This window comes from Ctenopharyngodon idella, chromosome 1, assembly GCF_019924925.1.
Source record: "Ctenopharyngodon idella isolate HZGC_01 chromosome 1, HZGC01, whole genome shotgun sequence".
In the NCBI taxonomy this organism is placed as follows: domain Eukaryota; kingdom Metazoa; phylum Chordata; class Actinopteri; order Cypriniformes; family Xenocyprididae; genus Ctenopharyngodon; species Ctenopharyngodon idella.
In genome coordinates, this window is record NC_067220.1 from 13,004,454 (window position 1) to 13,023,786 (window position 19,333).

Genomic DNA, 19,333 nt, shown 5'->3' on the forward strand with positions numbered 1-19,333 from the left:
TACATTTAGGATGGGCCAGAGAAGATCACAAAGCTCCAGGGGTAAACAGTTCATTAGTAAATAATGAGAAATGGATCAAGTTATTAATGTGTGTGAATGAAATACTGTGAATGTGAGATTATGACTAGGGGAGATGGGGGAAATTGTAACACTTCACTTTTTCAAAAAACAAACAAACAAACAAAAACAAAATATTCAAAATATGTTAGTAAATATACATACAATATTTTAGTAAAAAAAAAGCACTGGACACTTCAAATGGTCACACATTTTTTTCAATATGCTTATGCTTATATGCTTATAATGTATATAAACTGTATATATATATATATATATCTCAAATGTAAGTATTTTAATGGTTCTATTACTAATGGCACATATACAGGACATATTCCAATTATTATAATATGGCATGTAGATTTGTAGTAGTGTTTAATGTATATACTGTATGTCATTAAAAAAAATGGAGGAAAATAGACAGTCATTGGAAGCTGATGATCAATCAGTGTTTAATCTATTACTATATTAGTATAAGTCACACTCACTCAAAACTCATTATTACTATAAGTCATCTTCCTCGCACTGGCAGTCTGAAAATGTATTTAAAATGTAATGAATCTCACAAATTTAATGGTTTGCACACACACAAACATTCACATACAATAAGACATGAGTCTGCCACAGCTCTGTAAATAACCCTGCTAGAAGCAACAGTACTGCAATGCACAGCATCAAAAAATTCAGAAAGCAATGTCTGGCTGTCTCCAAGATTCGAAGTTTGTGCGTCTACAAGCTCCCTAGGGCAAAAGGAATTGTGATTTTTTTCATTGCATTAAATATTCAACATTGCCAGCTTTAATCAAAGTTTTGGCAGAGATAAATACAATGTGGTTTCCTGAAAATAGGAAAAAGGAGTTACAGCTGAACAGAAAGGACATAGCACCGTGGATCATGTATGGAAGCAGGTGTTAAACTGAGTGTGATAGTGTTTGATGTGAGAAACTTCAGCAGCACAAACATATAAAAGAAACACAGCAAGACTACGTGAACGCTGAGAACGAAAAGTGCACCATCTGGGACAGGTGGGGAAAAAACTTGTAATGTCTTGCTGCCTTTAATTCCCAACAGCACATGCAGTGGCACCCCTGGCTCACTTTGTGCCCTAGGCAAGACATGGCCAAAAACAAACAATAAAAAACAACACATGTAATAGTTTGTAGTATATATTTTCCAAGGTAAATGGCACACATGTGCATGGCCGTCCAGGTGACGTAAAAGAATATGAGACACAACGAACAAGGCGACCTTCTTCCATTGCTCCAAGGTCAGTTCTGACACTCATGTGTCAATTGTAGGGGTTTTCGGCTGTGGACAGGGGTCATCATGGGCACACTGACTGGTCTGTGGCTACGTAGCACAATATGCATCAGGGTGCAATGCACAGTTTTGTTGTGACAAATTCCTTCCATAGCTATCGTTAAAATTTTGCATGACTTGTGCCACAGAAGGCCTTCTGTCAGATTGGTCCAGAGAGGATAGCCTTCATTGCCCTTACACATTGAGAAGCCTTGGGAGCCCAATGCCCTGTCAATGGTTTATGGTTTGTCCGTCCTCGGACCACTGTGGGTAGGTTCTCACCACTACTGACCAGGAGCAACCCACTAGGCTTGGCGTTTCAGAGATGCTACCTGACCATCAACATTTTGGCCCTTGTCAGGTTGCTCAGATCTTTACTCCTCCTATATACAATATATATCAAGAGTTCAGATGTAAAAAAGTCGCTAAACGCCACCTCCGTCAAAAACAAGATAATGATATTGACTGAATGCTCTCAGCACATAGTATACGTTCATTAAACACTTTCGCTTCAAATCCGCTAAATCCCAGCCTCAGCCCATTCCTAAATACCGGTTCGGTGGCAGATGCAAATCGAATCATATATGATTTCAAGATGAATGAGGGTGTGCGTATGAGTCTGCTTTCAATTGCCGAGCTGCAATTTTTTATCATGTTTTGTCCATGTCATGTTTTACTATGTCTTGTTGTCCAAAGAGGTCGACTTAGAGGTTTCTGCAAAAAAAACAAAAAAAAAAAAAACCTAAACATAGGAACCTGGTAGAAAATGCTCATTTAAAAGAAAAGAAAGGTCAGAGGCACTTATATATATGGCTTAAAATGTGAAGAGGCAAGCAGCCTCTCAGTTTGAATGGGCATGACGCTTCTGAGCAGGGCATCGATATATCTGTGTGAATAGTGGTGTCCATTTTGATCACATGGGCCGAATTTAGAAGGCTGCATCCATGTTATATTTTTGGCACATTCAATGACACTGATATAATAAATGAATAAAAAATAAAGCGTGGCCAGCACCTAAACCACAGGACTGCCGTGACAGACCTGCCGTGGCGGAGCCCTAATGGAGGCACACAGGTTTGCCTCAAGCACCTCACTGACTTGTCAGAGATAGTGACATAACAACTGGCAGCCCACTATAGAGCCAGCAGCCCTGCACATCCTGTGCCGTTTCAGCCGACATTTGGCATTTGAAGCTTTCGAATTGAAAGGCCAAAATAATACAGAGAAGACATGAATATGTTCTGAGCGTACTGGTGTGTGTAAGATCTGTCCTCAGAAATCTTTTTTGCCGCTATGCCTTGCAAAACATAAATAAATTTTTTAAGCGGAATTTTTTTCTGTAAAATTATCAAAACATCCATAAAACCAGAAAAATTTACTTGAGAAGCAAAACATTTTAATTATTAAAAATAAATGTTGATTAAATTTAAAATTTCATTCTCAATTATTTGAGAATACTTTAAGACTTCAGATGCAAAAGCCACTAAAGGTCAAAACGAGATAACGATATTGAGCAAATGCTCTCCACTTAGTATACGTTCATCAAATACTTTCTTTTCAAACCTGCTAAATTCAGCCCATTCAGAAATACCAGTTTGTTGGCAGAAACCTCTAAATGCCACTTCCCTTTGTCAGCAAAATCCTCTAAGTTCACAGAACCAATCAGAAGATGCGAATTGAATCATATGATTTCAAGGTGACTGACGACATGCGTATGAGCCGTCTTTCAGTAGTCGAGCTGCAAATTTCTATCCTGTTTAAAGAGATTTTTAAATAAACAAGTTGGAGGAGTATGATGAAATGAATGAACCTGTGGTCGTCAATCTCATAATTCTGCCCATTCTAAGACTAAAGAAAATTGTTACAGTGGCAATGACAGGATTTCGCAAGTAGCATGTAAACACAACAGTGTTTCATGTGCTGCTGTAACTCTGACTGAAACAGACATAACTTTATCTTTAGTGATTTTGCAACAGTTTACTATGTCTTGTCCAAAGAGGTGGACTTTTGCAGCAAAAGACAATCAAATTTGTTAAATACCAATGAATTGATTCAAGTGAGATTTTTGAAAATAAGGCATTTCAATGAATACAAAGTTCTGTCATGAAACTCTAGATGGCGCAGGCTAATAGGTCCTTTAACTCAACCTGCTCGTAATCACATCATTATCTATAGGACACAAGCTAATTGGTTCCTGCTGTATCAGTAGTCAATGAGCTTGTGTGCTCAAAATTCAAATACATCTTACATTCTGAAACCCTCCACCTTCCCCAGCTCCACCTGTATAGATCTGCTACAGGTAATTCATGTACTGTACACTATATTGTACAGCAGCTGCTTGTCTTACTTACTCACAGCAGCGTGTCGTGTATGTATTGGCAGTAGCAAGTCCCGTATTTGCTCTGCAGCAGCAGCAGCAGCGTAGCAGATCTATTCCACCAAGACCAAACATATCAACACTGTCATATCCATTACCATGCCAAACACTCTGACAGATGTTATGACATAACTTACTAATAACCTTTTCATTGCCATTAAAGTGAAATTACTGAACCTAAACATAGGAGCCTGATAAAAATGCTGATTTGAAAGAAAAATATCAGATGGACTTAGAGGTTTTTGCATCTGAAGCCTTTACCTGTTTTCAGAGAATATATATTGAATCAAGTTTATTTTTCTTACCCTATTGGCAAATTTGTAACGTTTGATCAGGCTCCAGTCCACCAGAGGGAGCCCTTGCCTGAATATTGAACTCTGTCACTTCCTGTTCCTGCCACATCAGTTCCTGTCTTGTCATTTCCTGTCACCCTGTATTTAAGCCATGTGTTTGCACTGCCACATTACGAATTATTGCCAGTTCACTGCCTTACTAAGCGTTCTTCAATGCTTCCATTATTGATTTTTGTTATGACCATTGCTTTTGCTCTTTTGACTCACATTTTTGGATTACTGTTTTGGATTTGTCTGCCAATGGATTGTTTTGCCTGTGTTTCGACCAAAGCCTGTGACTTGACTACGAGTTGTGACTATTGTTTGGATTTTATGCTCCGATCCTTTAGTAAAGACCCGCTTATGGAATTCACTTGGCCTAAATCCTCCTTACACTTTTTTTCCCAATATGGTCTTAAAAAAGAATAAAAATGCTAATAGTGTGAGTTTTACTGGAAAACCAGACAAAAATACTGATTAATAAAACGTGTTTTTTTGAAAGGCCCAAGCCGTATGGGATGTCAAAGACTTTAATCTGTGAAGGAGAGTCTATGTGACTGAACCTCAGAAAACACCACAGGAAGCCTGAAGGAGCTTGTGCTGCTTCAGATGTGATATGGGTTGAGGGATTTGATATCTCAGTGTGGTAATGTCACATACAGCTCATATGCAGCTGCAGGCAAAAAAACAGAATTCTGATGGAAATGCAAGAAAATCCCCAGACGTTACAACAACATGCTCAGGTTTTTTATGTTTCAGGTGTTTGTTTCACAGAGCAGCTACAGTTTTCTGAGAGACACAGCACAGATTTATCTCCTTCTTTCTCAGCGTTTGCTCTCATAAATATTCATGAGGTGATTCTTGAACCTGCATTATTGTGCAGTGTTGGATGATTGTGCGGTTATCGGCGTGTCATTGATCAACAAATCACTGGAAAAGCAAGAGGTCTTGATGAATATTCAGAAGCAGTATCAGCGCTGCCCAATCGGCACTGACTGAGGCTGACCTGGAGCTGCAGTGCAGGGAAGGATGAATGTATGTTGTAAACAAACAGTGTTGAGAAAGCCTCCTTCAAACTACTAACACTTTAAAATTGTTCAACAACAGTCAAAGTACCATTTTGACTACACAGTGCTAATAAAATGTAGTTAACTACATTGAAGCTATATGGGGGCCTATAGAGTGCTGCAGGATGATGTATTTTGTACTTGGTTTCATTATCCTAAAGTCAATGGGTGTTTTGAATGGGTTTTTGGTTAAATGCTGAAATAAGGTCTGTATTTAACACACGCTCAAGATATTTTCACGTTTTATTCTATGGCATAAAATACATAAGTAATACCTCGTGATTTTTTAAAGCTTTTACTTGTCATGAAAAATTGGTTGCTAACAAATGGCTAAATGGGACTACAGATGTTGTCTGGGACATTAAACATCATTATGCTGAACAGGAAAACTCATCTACTAACTGTAGTCTCATTGTGTTTATAATCATGCTCTTGCAATATCTTCTAACTCAAACTTTCATGTTTTTTTAAAATAAATACTGAAAGAGTTGTGGAAACTTAATGGCTGTGATGTTGAAGTCTTGCGACTGTGGTGTAGTTCGATTATAGACTACGTTTAGTTTTTTAATTTTGTTAGGCTTCAAATTTCATATTAGTTGTGTTCATTTGATTGTGATGATGAAAAAACATGTAAGAATCATAAGAAAAATCCTATTGTGAACCAGGGTGATGCTAACTTCTGGGTTGTCTGACAAAAATATGCCATCACTGCAGCACTGAAGCTATTTAAAGGAGCTTCCAATTTATTAGTGCTGTCAATCGATTAAAAACAATTAAGTAATTAATCACACATTTTTTTTCTGTAATTAATTGCGATTAATTGTGATTAAAAATATTGGAGTTTTTAATATTTTTATCTTGCAATAATTTCACAGTTACTTTCCAAATTAATGTAGAAACAACTTAAAGACAGTATATTTTAAATATTTGTTTAATGGCATCTTTTTATGAATGAAGGCCAGTATCACTGATACTAATACTGGTACTGATGTCTCTATGAAACATTATAGACATTCAACATTATAGTATAACTGAAAGCTATCAATTTCAAAATTTATTAGTCTTTAAAAAATTACTTTTAATTTAAGTGAATTAAAACAATCTTCACATAAACTCATTATAATGAATGTCATATTTACCTGTGGCCTTCCTACCTGTCTAACGGGTAAGAAATATACAGAAATTGAAGTTATCAAACAGTCTGCACTGCATAAATTATAAATTAAATACAGATTAATCCTTATTAAAGCTACAATTTTCTCTGTTAGCTTTGTTTTTTGATTAACATTAATGACAGCCATCACAACAACTGGTTTATTAGGCTGCTGTCACTTTAAGACCTACTGCTGCAAAACATGACGCGCATCTCATTTTCTCACAACTCTTTAAGTTCATTTAAGACATTATTTAACTCATTTAAGACTGCTCTTATGAGGATACTTGACAAAACGGACATTTTGCCATAATTCTGTGTGTTATTGTTTGTTCAAGCGCGAAAGAGAACTCAATACTGGCACGCGTCTTTTTGTGCACACGAGTCACAGACACGACATTCACAGACAGCGCGTTCTCGTTTGTGTTGTGGCGCACAACAAAAAAGCATTTGAGTGAAATTATGACAGAAAAACGGATGCTGCATTAATTGCTTGAAATATTTTTAACGCGTTAAACTGAAAAAAATTATTCACATGCGTTAATGCGCTAATTTTGACAGCACTAAACATCATATGATACATAACAGTAAATTTACACTAAATACCACAAAAAGAATTTGAAAACCTCTCAGTTTATATATATAACAAAGCAATGAACCCCAGTATTTAAAAAATATATTATTTTGCGAAATTATTGTAATAAAAACAAGAACTCTATTGTGTACATCAAAAAGAAGTAAAATGCTGCACAGGAGACTGTTTTTAACTGATTCATTTAAATTAACCACCCAAACAAACTAATTCACTAAAGAACTAAAAGAACAAAATAACACAACAAACAGATGGCAAAGGGAGGGATAAAGAAATATGAAGTTGCTAGCCCGGTCATAAAAGCTGAGAAACTCACGTTGAGAATGCATTATTCTGTTTCTCGCAGCGGATCCCCTTGCAGTGGTTGGGTTCGTCTGCTGCCTCTGTCTCGTAGTAGAAGTAAAGCTGGTTGAGTCCATTAGCAAAGGCCAGCAGCACTAGACAGTAGATGAAGAGGAACTTGAGGATGTCCAGCAACATGCGGCCCAGAGAAATCTGCAGTGGGCCCAGGTGAGAGTTGGCCGTGAAGAGGGAGATGAGCCGAAGCGAGCTGAAGATGTTAGCAATGGCAAATAAAGCCTCAGCGATCAGCGTCGGATGCCACATCTCCCATTCCTCTCGTGGACGAGAACTGTTATACTGGAGAGAACATAAAAACATTCAGAACATTATATCATGATTTAGTTTCAGCATTAGAACTTAGAGGGGTTTTAGCTACGCAAACATGATGCAATAGTACTGCAAGAATGCATGTTAAATACACTGCCTTTCAAATGTTTGGGGTTGGTAAGATTTTTGAAAGAAGTCTCTTAGGCTCATCAAGTCTGCATTTATTTGATCAAAAATACAGTAATCACAGTTTTCTATTTTTATAACTATTTTCTATTTAATATCTTAAAATGTAATTTATTCCTGTGATGGCAAAGCTGAATTTTCAGCAGTCTTCAATGTCACATGATCCTTCAGAAATCATTCTAATATGCTGATTTTGGTGCTTAAGAAACATTTCTTATTATTATTAGTGTGGAAAATGGTTGCCCTGCTTAATATTTTTTGAACGATAGTGTATGTACAATGGGAACATGCTTGCAGTTGGTTGGCCAAGTGTTTGCATATTTGTGTGGAGTCCATTTTTAGCCTTATTCACATACTGTAACACCCACAATCCAACATAACCAGGTGCTAAATGCACTGGTTTAAGCGCTGCATCATGCATATTTAAATTCATTGCCAAGTCACTGTCATTTGTTTCTGGGCAAATAAGCCTACTTTTTATGCAAATGTGGCTCAATGGATCGGATTCACGAACATGAATGGATCGGCTTATTTGCCTGATGCAGTTAACGCTGCGCTATTACCACCTACAGAAGCTGACGGTAATTGTATTTAAAAGGGATGTTTGTGTACATTTTCTAGTGATCATGACGGCGGTAATTCATCAAAATGCTGATAAAAAGAAGATGGAGAAGAGTATGATAACTATCATATATACAGACGTGCTGTGTATTTGAGCAAAATTTTGGCAGTTTAAGAAGTCGATTCAGGCCTAGATTGTAGTGGTGAAGCACTGCAAAGTAAAAATTGCAATGCAAATTGCAATCAGCAGTAATTTTGTGGGTGTGTTTGAACCATTACCTGATTTGCATAATTCCTTGAGTAAATCAGGTGCTGTAACAATACAGACAACAGATGCAAATGACACAACACTACCAGCAGGTTAAAATCATTAGTGAATTCCCTTTCAGAATGTTTTGAAATGGTCTGATAATGAAAAAAATGGAAAAGTTTAATGCGAAAACTATATTGAGGAAGTTCTTCCATTAGATTTTGTTTTGGACATGCCTCAGGCTTTTCCAGGCAGTTGAGTCAAAGGTCTAACAGGTTCTTAGACATTTCCTGAGCTTTTGCCTTGCATAACTTCACTTGAGGGTGGAACAAGACGTCTTTTTCCCTCAGTTCCATCCTTCAATTCCATGTTTCAGTGGGCAGAGAAATAAGGCTGGCTTTTCAGTGCAAGGCATGGCTGAGTTCTTTAAATTCTGCTCTCTACTGAGACTGAGACCACAATATTAACAGAAAAAGAAAAAGAAAAAATCACCCTCTATTCCCACGTTTTGAATCATACTATAAAATGATAATAATACATGTAGCCAGGAACATTCACACAAACATTTTTAGCTTTAAATGCATTTCTTGAGAACATGTCCAAATGCAAAACAGAACATAAATTATATAGCTAGGACCATTGGATTTATCATCTCACACATGTATGCACAAACACACGCTGTAAGGGACTCGTGTGGGTTGGAACCCCTTCAATGCAGGGTGACTAACACAGCTGCAGATGGTCATGAAGTCTGGAGTGTGTCTGTGTGCATGTGCTCGCGTGCATTCGAATATGAGCGAAGATGACTGAACTGAAAGTGAAACAATTAAGAAAGGGGCTCACCTTGACATAAGCAACAATCTTTAAAGAAATAGTGGCCAAATACAGAGAATTCATAGCAAAGTCCATCAGGTTCCACCAGTCATGGACGTACTCATTAAAACCTCCATCCCACATCTCTTTAATCTCAGCCCATATGAAGCCTATGAGCAAAACACACAAACATATAGGAATAAACTTGGGATGCACAATATATAGGTTATTGGAAAATATTTTAATTTATCACTAGATATAACTGTATATATATATATATATATATATATATATGATGATATTGCATTATTATTTGTGCATGCTCATTTCCCCTACATTTACATTTAGATTTAAAAAATGGTAACACTTTGGGCCCTATTTTAACGATCTAAGCGCATGGCGCAGGTGCACTTAGGGAATGTCAGAATCCGCTTTTGCTAGTTTAACAACGGAAAAAATGCTTGGTGCACCAGGCGCATGGTCGAGGTTGTACCTAGTCTCTTAATAAGTCATGGGTGTGTTTTGGGTGTAACTTGCAATAAACCAATTGCTCATCTCATCTCCCATTCTCTTTAAAAGCCAGGTCCACTTGCACCATGGCAGATTTATATTTACAACCTCAAATCTGATGAGTCAGTTTAAATACATTTTTAATATCTGGCATGTTTGTGTGCTGCTGCACGTCCCTGTGTGTGTAACAAGCAGAGTGTTCGCGCGTTGTACACCTGCCTATAGGCGCATATTACTAACGCACCCTTTAAATAACAAAAAAAAAAAAAAATACTGTGCCATTGACTTTAGACCAGGTTTTTGTTGGTCAATGGCGCAGTCATTTTCAGTTGCCTCAAAATAGCAACACGCCAACAATGCACCTGAACACACCTCGTTTTCAGACCAGCACACCCATGGAACAGATGGGCACGAGTGTATTTGTTATTTAAACAATGTGGGTGCTGGACATGAAAATGATAACTGCGTCGGGCTGAAACTAGCAAAAAAACACTTGCGTTGCGCCTGGCATCGCATTGCGCGAGATGCACGATAAGGGCCTTTATTTCAGTGATGCTCTATAGACATTCTACTAAGTGTAAGTAACTTTGCAACTACATGACAACTAACTCTCATTATAGTATTAGTAGACTGTCTGCTTAATAACTGCAAACACTTTATTTTGATGGTCCCCCAATAGACATTCTATCAAGTACTTCATGGCATATGCAAATGTGTTTCTGGGAGTGAATTACAGTGCAAAGCATGCCATATCCTCTTGCCAGCAGGTGGCGCTATGACTAACTGAATATTGGCATGTAGATGTCTTCAGGCCAGGACTCTTATCAAACATGTGAAGTTTGGGGCAGATCGGACACTGTATGCCTGAGTTACAACAGCTTCCTCTTTCATGGCGAAACATCTGACTTTGTCAGGCTGCCACAAACACATCCTTCAGCGAAAACTAAAGATCTTTGCAATGTAACATCGCTAAGACCTTAAGATTAGACTGACCAAATATGAAGTTGTTCTGGTTAAATCTCAATGTGGAGTTAATCACAGTGTAAAACATGACATTTCCTGTTGCCCGCAATAGGCGCTATGACTGTAACTGAATATTGGCATGTAGATGTCTTCAGGACAGGACTCTTATCAAACATGTGAAGTTTGGGGCAGATCGGACATTGTATGCCTGAGTTACAACAACTTCCTGTTTCATGGCGAAACATCAAATTGGCTGCCACGGACATGCCCTTCAGCGAAAACTTAAGATCTTCATAATTTAATGTCGCAAAAGGCCTTTAGATTAGATTGACGAAATATGACGTTGATCTGATTAAAGCGCTAGGAGGAGTTCGTTAAAGTACAACATCTGGAAATGGCAAAAACTGCAAAAATTTTGCAGAGAAAATTCAAAATATCTTACTTCCTGTTGGGTTTTCAGATTTTGCACCCAGGGATTTTTATGTAGGTGTTGGGCTGTTACATGTGTCTACCGAATTTCATACTTGTACGTGAAACTTAGCGTTAAAAACGAAATTTTGTTGGTGGCGCTACCAAGCCATTTTGCCACACCTAATTCTGAAACCCATATCAGACGTAAATTTTCACCACTTCTGACGCGTGTGCAAAGTTTCATGAGTTTTCAAGCATGTTTAGGCCCTCAAAAATGTGATTCATTTTGGAGAAGAAGAATAATTGACTGAGCAATTACAATAAGGTCCTCACACAATCGGTGCTCAGGCCCTAATTACAGAGATTAATTACAGCTGTAATTACATACAGGTATTTTTAAAAATACAAGTACAATGTAAAAACATGTATGCACACAATAAGTGCATTGTATCAAATGATTAATTTAAATGTAAGCACATAGTAGTTAAAGACACCTAATATAAAGCAGGACCATCTAATCTACAAAAAAGTTGAAAGCACTATACGTTGGGATTAATATACTGTTAACAGTACACTGATAGGGATTAATTATACTTGCAACTTTTATTAAAGTTCTGTAAAAATCCCTGACCAGAATATTTAAGGAATATCATTACAGCATTTACTTGCATACATTATAAATATGCAATTTCATAATATATATTTCATTACTATTTAACAAAATTTTTACAAGCTAAACATCCTACATTCCCATCACACACACACAATAATACTCACCCAGCACCCAAGGTAGTATCATCCACTCCACCACAGTGGGCGGAGGGCCCTGCATGTGTAGGTTGGTGCGTGCAATGTGCTGTGAGGCCAAGAGGAGGAGGAAGAGGAAGGTGAGGTAGGAGGCCGTGTGGCAGATAAATTTGATGAAGGGTTTTTTGATGAAGAGTCCCAGCGTGCTTTTTGGAGCCAGCAGGTAGATCAGCGAGAAGACAGGGAAGAGCAGGCCGATAATGAAACACATGACAAGCTTAACTGCCCAGTGACGGCGCCGCCAGCCAGGAAAGCCGTCATACCATAGTGTGGCCAAGAGCTGCTGACAGTTTGGCTGTGCCACAAACTGGAAAAAAAAAGAGAGAGATTTGTAAATGGATTTTAAATGATTTGTAAATGCTCATGCATAATGGCAACCATACGCAGAAGGACCAATTAACTGGGAGAAAAAGGAGCATTATTCACTCTGACAAGAGTAATTTATCCTACAGATGGGTAAAACCATAATTTTCACAATCCACTTGTTGGTGCGGTGGTGGGATGAATAGTTGACTAGCTGATCTTAAGGAAAACTTGTATAATTAGGGTCCACCAGACCCAAATCAGATTTGTTTCTTATTAAACATTCACAGGATGCATTCATGTCTCAAAAAAAAAAAAAAGACGGAGCAACAGAATGGTACAAGGTTAAGTGCAATATGTGGTCTTAAGCTGAACTTACTGAAGATGGTTTCAACTTCACATTCCATCTTAAAAACACAACACTCATGGTGTAAACTTTTAATGGGTACTCTATTTACTCACATTTATGATTAATGACATCAATAAACTTAGTTTTTACACCCAAATTGCTCCTTTACAGTCAAATGCTTTACAAATACGTTGAGAATAGGTTCAAACAAATCATTAAAAATAAACCAGCAGTTTGTTCACAAATCAGATATTATACAGATTAGGGGTAGACCGATATTAAGCATTTTTATGGTTACCGGTATCGGTCATTTTCAAAACCGATTTGCCGATAAAATAATTTCATTTTGAAATGCGCTATTTGGCTCTGATGCAGCCACCTCTCAACGCACCACTCTGTGGCCTAGAGCAAGCTCCGCCCACCGCCCATCTGATTTGTTGCGAGTCGCGAGTCCGGCCAATCAGCGCGGAAGGCTGAAGCAAAGTTTTGCATTCTCACACCGAAAGCACTTTCTAACTGGAGCAGCATCAGACGTTGGTGAAGCTGCACCTCAATATAATCAGGGCCTGAATTCCGGCGCGGGATCGCGGTATTGCGCATAATTCTACTCATTCCCGCAAATTTCGCGATTATTAAACATTTATGCACCATAGCATGTAGATTGAATCCAAACAGATTATCAGAGCAGCTCAGTTATTTTAAAGCTTTCTGTGAGACGTAGTTTCACAAACATTTTGAGTGATTCAGCGGATCCGAGTCTCCCTCTCTCTCGCAAATGGCTTCACATCCATAGTATCCACGACGATTTTGCTCTGCAAGCGACCTGTACTCTGCGATATTAGCACGCGTTTCGGACAGTTGACGGAATTGGCACTTGCACGTCATTTTAAGTCATGCCATTTCAAAAATACAAGCCATTTTAAAGCATAAAATACTCGCGAGCTCTCAAGAGAGGGGTCAGTCAGCACGCGCACAGCCGCCTCTCAAACTGCTCGCAACAAATGTCAGATTGAGTTTTTCGCGACTTATTACACATAAACATTCAGTTAAACACACAGTTATGTTAAAATGCCCGTCCTGGCGAGTATACACGTAAGCACAGTCGGTTGTCTTTAGTGAATATGAACAGCATGTGTGACAGTATATTTCCTTTATGTCTTAAAGAGACAGTAGCCTTTAAACCTGTTACTGTCTACTATTGCCTGTCACAATCAAACAACAAAAGAAAATCTTTAATAATCTATACAGGTATACATTAATTTATACAGTTAAGGCTATGTAGAGTTATTTTATATTGGATTATTATTAATATTATTATTAACAGTTCTCAGAATTAAAAATATGTTTAAAAGCATTTAAAGAAAGTTTTTGTCAGAGCCCCTGTTATTCTTAATTTTAAGTTGAATTAAGTTTAATTTTTATACCAGACATATATATCGGTTCAAAATATCGGTTATCGGTCTACTTGATCTGTAATAATTGGTATCGGCCCTGAAAAACATATCAGTCGACCACTAATACAGATGCTCAAAAGATGTACCCCCAAAAATGAAAGTAACTGTCTATATCTATAAAAAATGATAAATCTATGTACATTTATTGCATAAACATGGCTCGCTTTAAAAAACAGACCAATACTGTGATTCATTTCTCTGCATTTGTTGTTTATTGAACCATGCGTGTTAACACATTTAGCTCTGAAATGTCACTCATGGTTTGCAGCTGAATATGAATGTGGGAACGTGAAGACAGACCAACAAAGACAAAGAAAGGGGGCTGAAGCTTTCAAGCATCAAATAGGACACAAAAGCACAATAAAAGTATCATAAATTGGTACATATGATATGCTTGCTATATTCAGAGTCTTTTAGGGTGCTTTCCCACTAGCACTTTTAGTGCGCTCCCAGGTTCGATTGATGTCAGAGTTCGGTTTGTTTGGATGATGTGAACTCGGATGATTTCCGAACTCGAGTGTGCACCCGCGAACCGTACCAGAGTCCTCGTAAAAAGTGTGGTCTGGAGTATGGTTCATGCAAACTCAAGTACGGTTTGCTGCTGATATGAACGCAATCTTACTATCGCAGACGTGAACCACTATTAATGACGCATGATTCGATTAAACTGTGTGTTTAAAACTCCTGTGTTCTTTAGAATATTTTCAGTACATTCGCGGCAGACAGACGCAAGTGCTGTTATGTGCCGATGCTTTGGAAACAAAACCAAAAGATCTAAAAGTGAGGTGAGCAACTCTGTGCATTTTGCCGCCTTCTCCTGCGTCGCCGTTACCATTCAACAGGGGTAAAACAGCTGCTTCTTTGATGATGCAAATGCACTGCAGTTTGGATGTAAATAATATAATGTGAACACAATCCAGTGGGGGCAGCAATCGAACTCGGGTTTGGACCAGGCAGTCGAACCAAGCGTGAAAGCACCCTTAAAGCTATTTTATAACTTTGTTTAAGAAACAGATCCAAATGTAAGCCGTTAATCACTGAAAAACTTGACTTTTTGAAAGCCCCAGTTATCAATCACTTATATTAAAAAGATTGGCCTGGACATTCTTAAAAAATAATAATGAAAATAAATAAATACAAATACATAATGCAAAAAGTATCATTATTCTCAATCATTCTCAAAGGAGGATGAATGGAAAAGCTCTTCTTTAGAGTGTAAACAAAGCTAATTACCAGTTTAGTGCACTGCTGTAAGAGACTTGCTTGTAAGAGAGCGTCCTCAGAAACATCTGCTTTGAAATGAAGCGAGCCAAGAACTGACTCGCCTCATATTTCATAGCACATTTGTGATAAGTTATCTAGTGGCTGTAATGGAAAATGCTGCGTGGGATGACAACACTGCATGATAGATGAGTAACAACTCTTTCTCAGTTTTAGAAGTTTCCATTGTTTAGAGTTTCCATGGCAAGCCTGAGAAAAAGCAATGGCTTCTGAACCAGCTGTGCCCTTCCAAATATCCACTAAACCCACAGCCAATCATTGGTTTCCCACAACCCCTCACTCAACCTCATTACATATATCACAAAAGGTCCCGTAGGAAAAGACAATCAACCTCCACTTAATGAAGTAAGTTAATAGAAGCAGGGGACGTGGAAAAGGGTTAAAAGGGACACGAGAGTGAATTTAACAAAGAGCTTTGCGAAAGGAGATAGGACAGTAATTTTCTTCAGGTTTTATTTTATAATGAACAAATCGGGAGGATGGGTCATTTCCCCACACCTGACTTGCTGGTATTTCGTCCATGGTGTGAGAGTAACACTACAGCAATAAGCTAAATCCCTTCTTCATCTATCAATATGAACACTAACCTTCAGGCGGCCCTTTAGTTAACAACACCATTCCTCAACCTGTCCACGAAATGAGACTGATAACATCCCAGCCAGCATGCACCGCTACGGACTGTAGTAATGACTTACAACACGTGGCTTGCAAGTAAATAAATGGCGTCTTGTATTCTGACCTGTGAGAACAGTCTTGAAGCAGGGATGGAGTACATGTATACTGCAACATTGCGTTGAAGATAAATGAAACTTTATTACCGTAAAGATGGATGAGTTTGCTGTAGTGGTGTTTCAGTCGACTCTGAAATGAATGAACTGAATGAATCATTCTCGCTCACTTCTATGCAGTCATAGGGACAAACTAACTAACTAAAAGTAGTGATGCTACTAACCTGACTACATTTTTCAGAGCTGTGACAGAAGCTCAGCCACATGATTTTAGTAAGAAGCTACTTTAACAACGAATACCGGTTTGTTGACAGATTGAATATGCTTCCTTTCGTTCAATGATTGAATGGAAGATGACGCTGTTCAATCAATTCGGCAAGGAGACAAAAGAAAATGCAATGAAGACCAGTTTTACTTGTGCACACAGAATCATCTTCAGTTTATGGATGTGGATAAATGAATGATGTCTATACACAATAAAAATAACATCAACTGAGTGTAGCCTACTGAAAATGTATTGTTTACTCTTGCTCAGCTACATTTCACTGTCATTCCAATTGGAATCCATGTGTGAGGGCGAAAGATTTCCCAAGCAGGTTTAGCTCATTTTGAGCTTGTGGTCACACAAATTCGCCACGTTGACTAACAGAAAGCTGCTTGGTGCAAAAGTGACTTCTGTGTGAGCTGTGCTTCATACTATAGTTGACGATAGTTGACAATTTTGATGACATTTCGCTAATGTGATCGCACCTTAAAGGGTTAGTTTACCCAAAAATGAAAATTCTGTCATTAATTACTCGCCCTCATGTCGTTCCACACCCGTAAGACCTTCGTTCATCTTTGGAACACAAAATAAGATACTTTTCATAAAATCCGTTGGCTCAGTGAGGCCTGCATTGCCAGCAAGACAGTTAACACTTTCAGATCCCTAGAAAGCTACTAAAGACGTATTTAAAACAGTTCATGTGACTATAGTGGTTCAACCTTAATGTTATGAAGTGGCGAGAATGATTTTTGTGTGCCAAAAAAAACAAAATAACAACTTTACTCAACAATATCTAGTGATGGTCGATTTCAAAACACTGCTTCGTGAAGCTTTACGAATCTTTTTTTTTTCTTGAATCAGTGGTTCAGAAAAGATTCAAAAGATTCGTAAAGCTTCGAAGCTTCATGAAGCAGTGTTTTGAAATACGTCTTTAGTAGCTTTCTGGGCATTGAAAGTGTTAATTGTCTTTGAAAGTGTTAATTGATGGCAATGCAGGCCTCACTGAGCCTCAATTTGTGTTCCCGAAGATGAACAAAGGTCTTACGGGTGTGGAACGACTTAGGATGAGTAATTAATGGCAGATTTTTCATTTTTGGGTAAACTAACCCTTTAACAGTTTTCCCTCACTGTCACTGTTTATTAGTCTATTATCTTTTTCTATAGATTGAAAAAAAAAAAAAAATTGATTTGCTTTGTTTTAATTTGTGTAGAAAATGCTTATGGTGCTTAAACATAATTTCTCAAATCTCTCAGTAAAGAGATTCCCAATCAAGGATAGTTCACAAAGATTTTCTTCTTGCTTTGTTAAAGCTATAAAACTGAAATTATGACTGAATTGCGTTTAATTTACAACTTTCTCAGATATGTTTCTCAATGATAGCCCACAGAACTGTCAAAACCTGTGAAAGACAAACTTAGGTGGCTCAATGAAGGAAGGAGGACCTATTTGTTTTTTTTTATTCACAGTATTTGTTGTTTTAGCTTGTGAATCACTGTAATAATACCCGCTTTAATAAATTCAGTGGTAGTGTTTCGAATGAATATGTTGAGTAAATGATAAAATTATTGCTCATAATTGAAATCCCATAATTGCTAGTCCACCTATTGGCATAATGATTTAAGCTAAAGAAAGTTCAGTGAAGGAATCTTTTTGGTGAACAGACTCAAAAGAATCAAGGCACTGGAATGAATCAACACTGTTAGTTTGTAGGTTTAGACTGAGCGACCTTCATAAGACAGGTCAAAAGGTGAACAGAAGGCCAGGTAATGATGTAATCTTTTGTTCTTTTGCCTTGTTTGACAGAAGCGATTACAGAACAACAGATGTCCTGTTCGTGTTCTGGTTGCTAGGGAGCAGTATGCTAATGAGGATTGATCTCCAGCTCTGATAATGCAAAGAGTTTAGGCTGGCTCACTCTTGAAGAGTAACTGACTCTAATGCAGAGTCAAAGAATACATTAACTTCCACTAAAGTTGTGCACACCTGCATGATATGAATTTGACCTGCATGATATGACCGTGGCCCCAACAGTATTTGGACGCTGAAAAATGTATGAATGCATTTGATAACGAAATATCAAAACAGCATCTGCAAACAAATTTTGTTACAGTTTTTTTTTTTAGATCTGACTTTTCTGACCCATTTTTAGTCACAAGGTGATTTTTAGTGGAAGTATGAACTCAGCTCTCTTCAAGTTCATTCAAGTGTGCAACGGGTGAAGATTATCACATTAATCATGAACATGTTTTACTAACATCTGACAACTAGAGGGATTCAAAATACTCAAAAGTCTTCATTTTGAATATCTATTATTTTATCATAATTGAATTTCAGTGGTTAATTTACTGCACAATGGACAAATCATGTTTGTGAACTCAAAGCTTTTGTATTATGGGTCATATTTTCTTTAATATACCAGAATATTGTAAAGTTTCTTAAGACAAACAGCATTCAGTATCAACAATAACCAATATAGTAAATTTTCTCCTTTTAAAAGTTGATGATCCTATTTATTTTTCATCTCTAAATACAAAGTTCTGGCATGAAACATGAAGCTGATTGGTTGCTGTGGTTTCAGCGGCTAATGAGCTTGCTGCTCAACATTCAAGTACTTGGCATTGTTTGCCGTTAGCAGTCTGCAGCGCACTTTCAGAAACCCTCCACCTTCCCCAGCTCCACCTGTATACATCTGCTACAGGGTTTATTTCATGTATGTTATATGTGCAGCAGCAGCATGTCTTAGATACTCACAGCAATGTCTGTGAATGTATTGGCACTAGCAAGTCTCTGTAGTTGCTCTGCAGCAGCAGCAGCAGCAATAATCAACAGCAGCAGCGTAGCATATCTATTCCTCCAAGACCAAATACATGAAATTGCCATATCCATTACCATGCCAATCTCTCAGAGAGTTGTCATGGCAGAACTATATTTATTATCTGCTTTTAGTGTTCTTGTCTGTATCAAT

The 19,333-nt window shown here is 37.8% G+C and overlaps 1 protein-coding gene across 3 annotated transcripts in view; it reads right to left on the bottom strand.

Annotated features, from left to right (window-relative positions):
- trpc5a (transient receptor potential cation channel, subfamily C, member 5a) overlaps window positions 1-19,333 on the bottom strand; it is an 80,446-nt gene that overhangs the window by 11,760 nt on the left and 49,353 nt on the right. For 2 of the 3 annotated variants that reach the window (XM_051907563.1, XM_051907559.1), the window contains exons 4-7: window positions 11,958-12,294; window positions 9,327-9,466; window positions 8,513-8,545; window positions 7,194-7,516 (exon numbers count right to left, since the gene is read on the bottom strand). In XM_051907563.1, the coding sequence (XP_051763523.1) occupies window positions 7,194-7,516; window positions 8,513-8,545; window positions 9,327-9,466; window positions 11,958-12,294 (833 nt within the window). The remainder of the gene's footprint in view (window positions 1-7,193; window positions 7,517-8,512; window positions 8,546-9,326; window positions 9,467-11,957; window positions 12,295-19,333) is intronic. The other variant, XM_051907572.1, reaches the window with a different exon arrangement.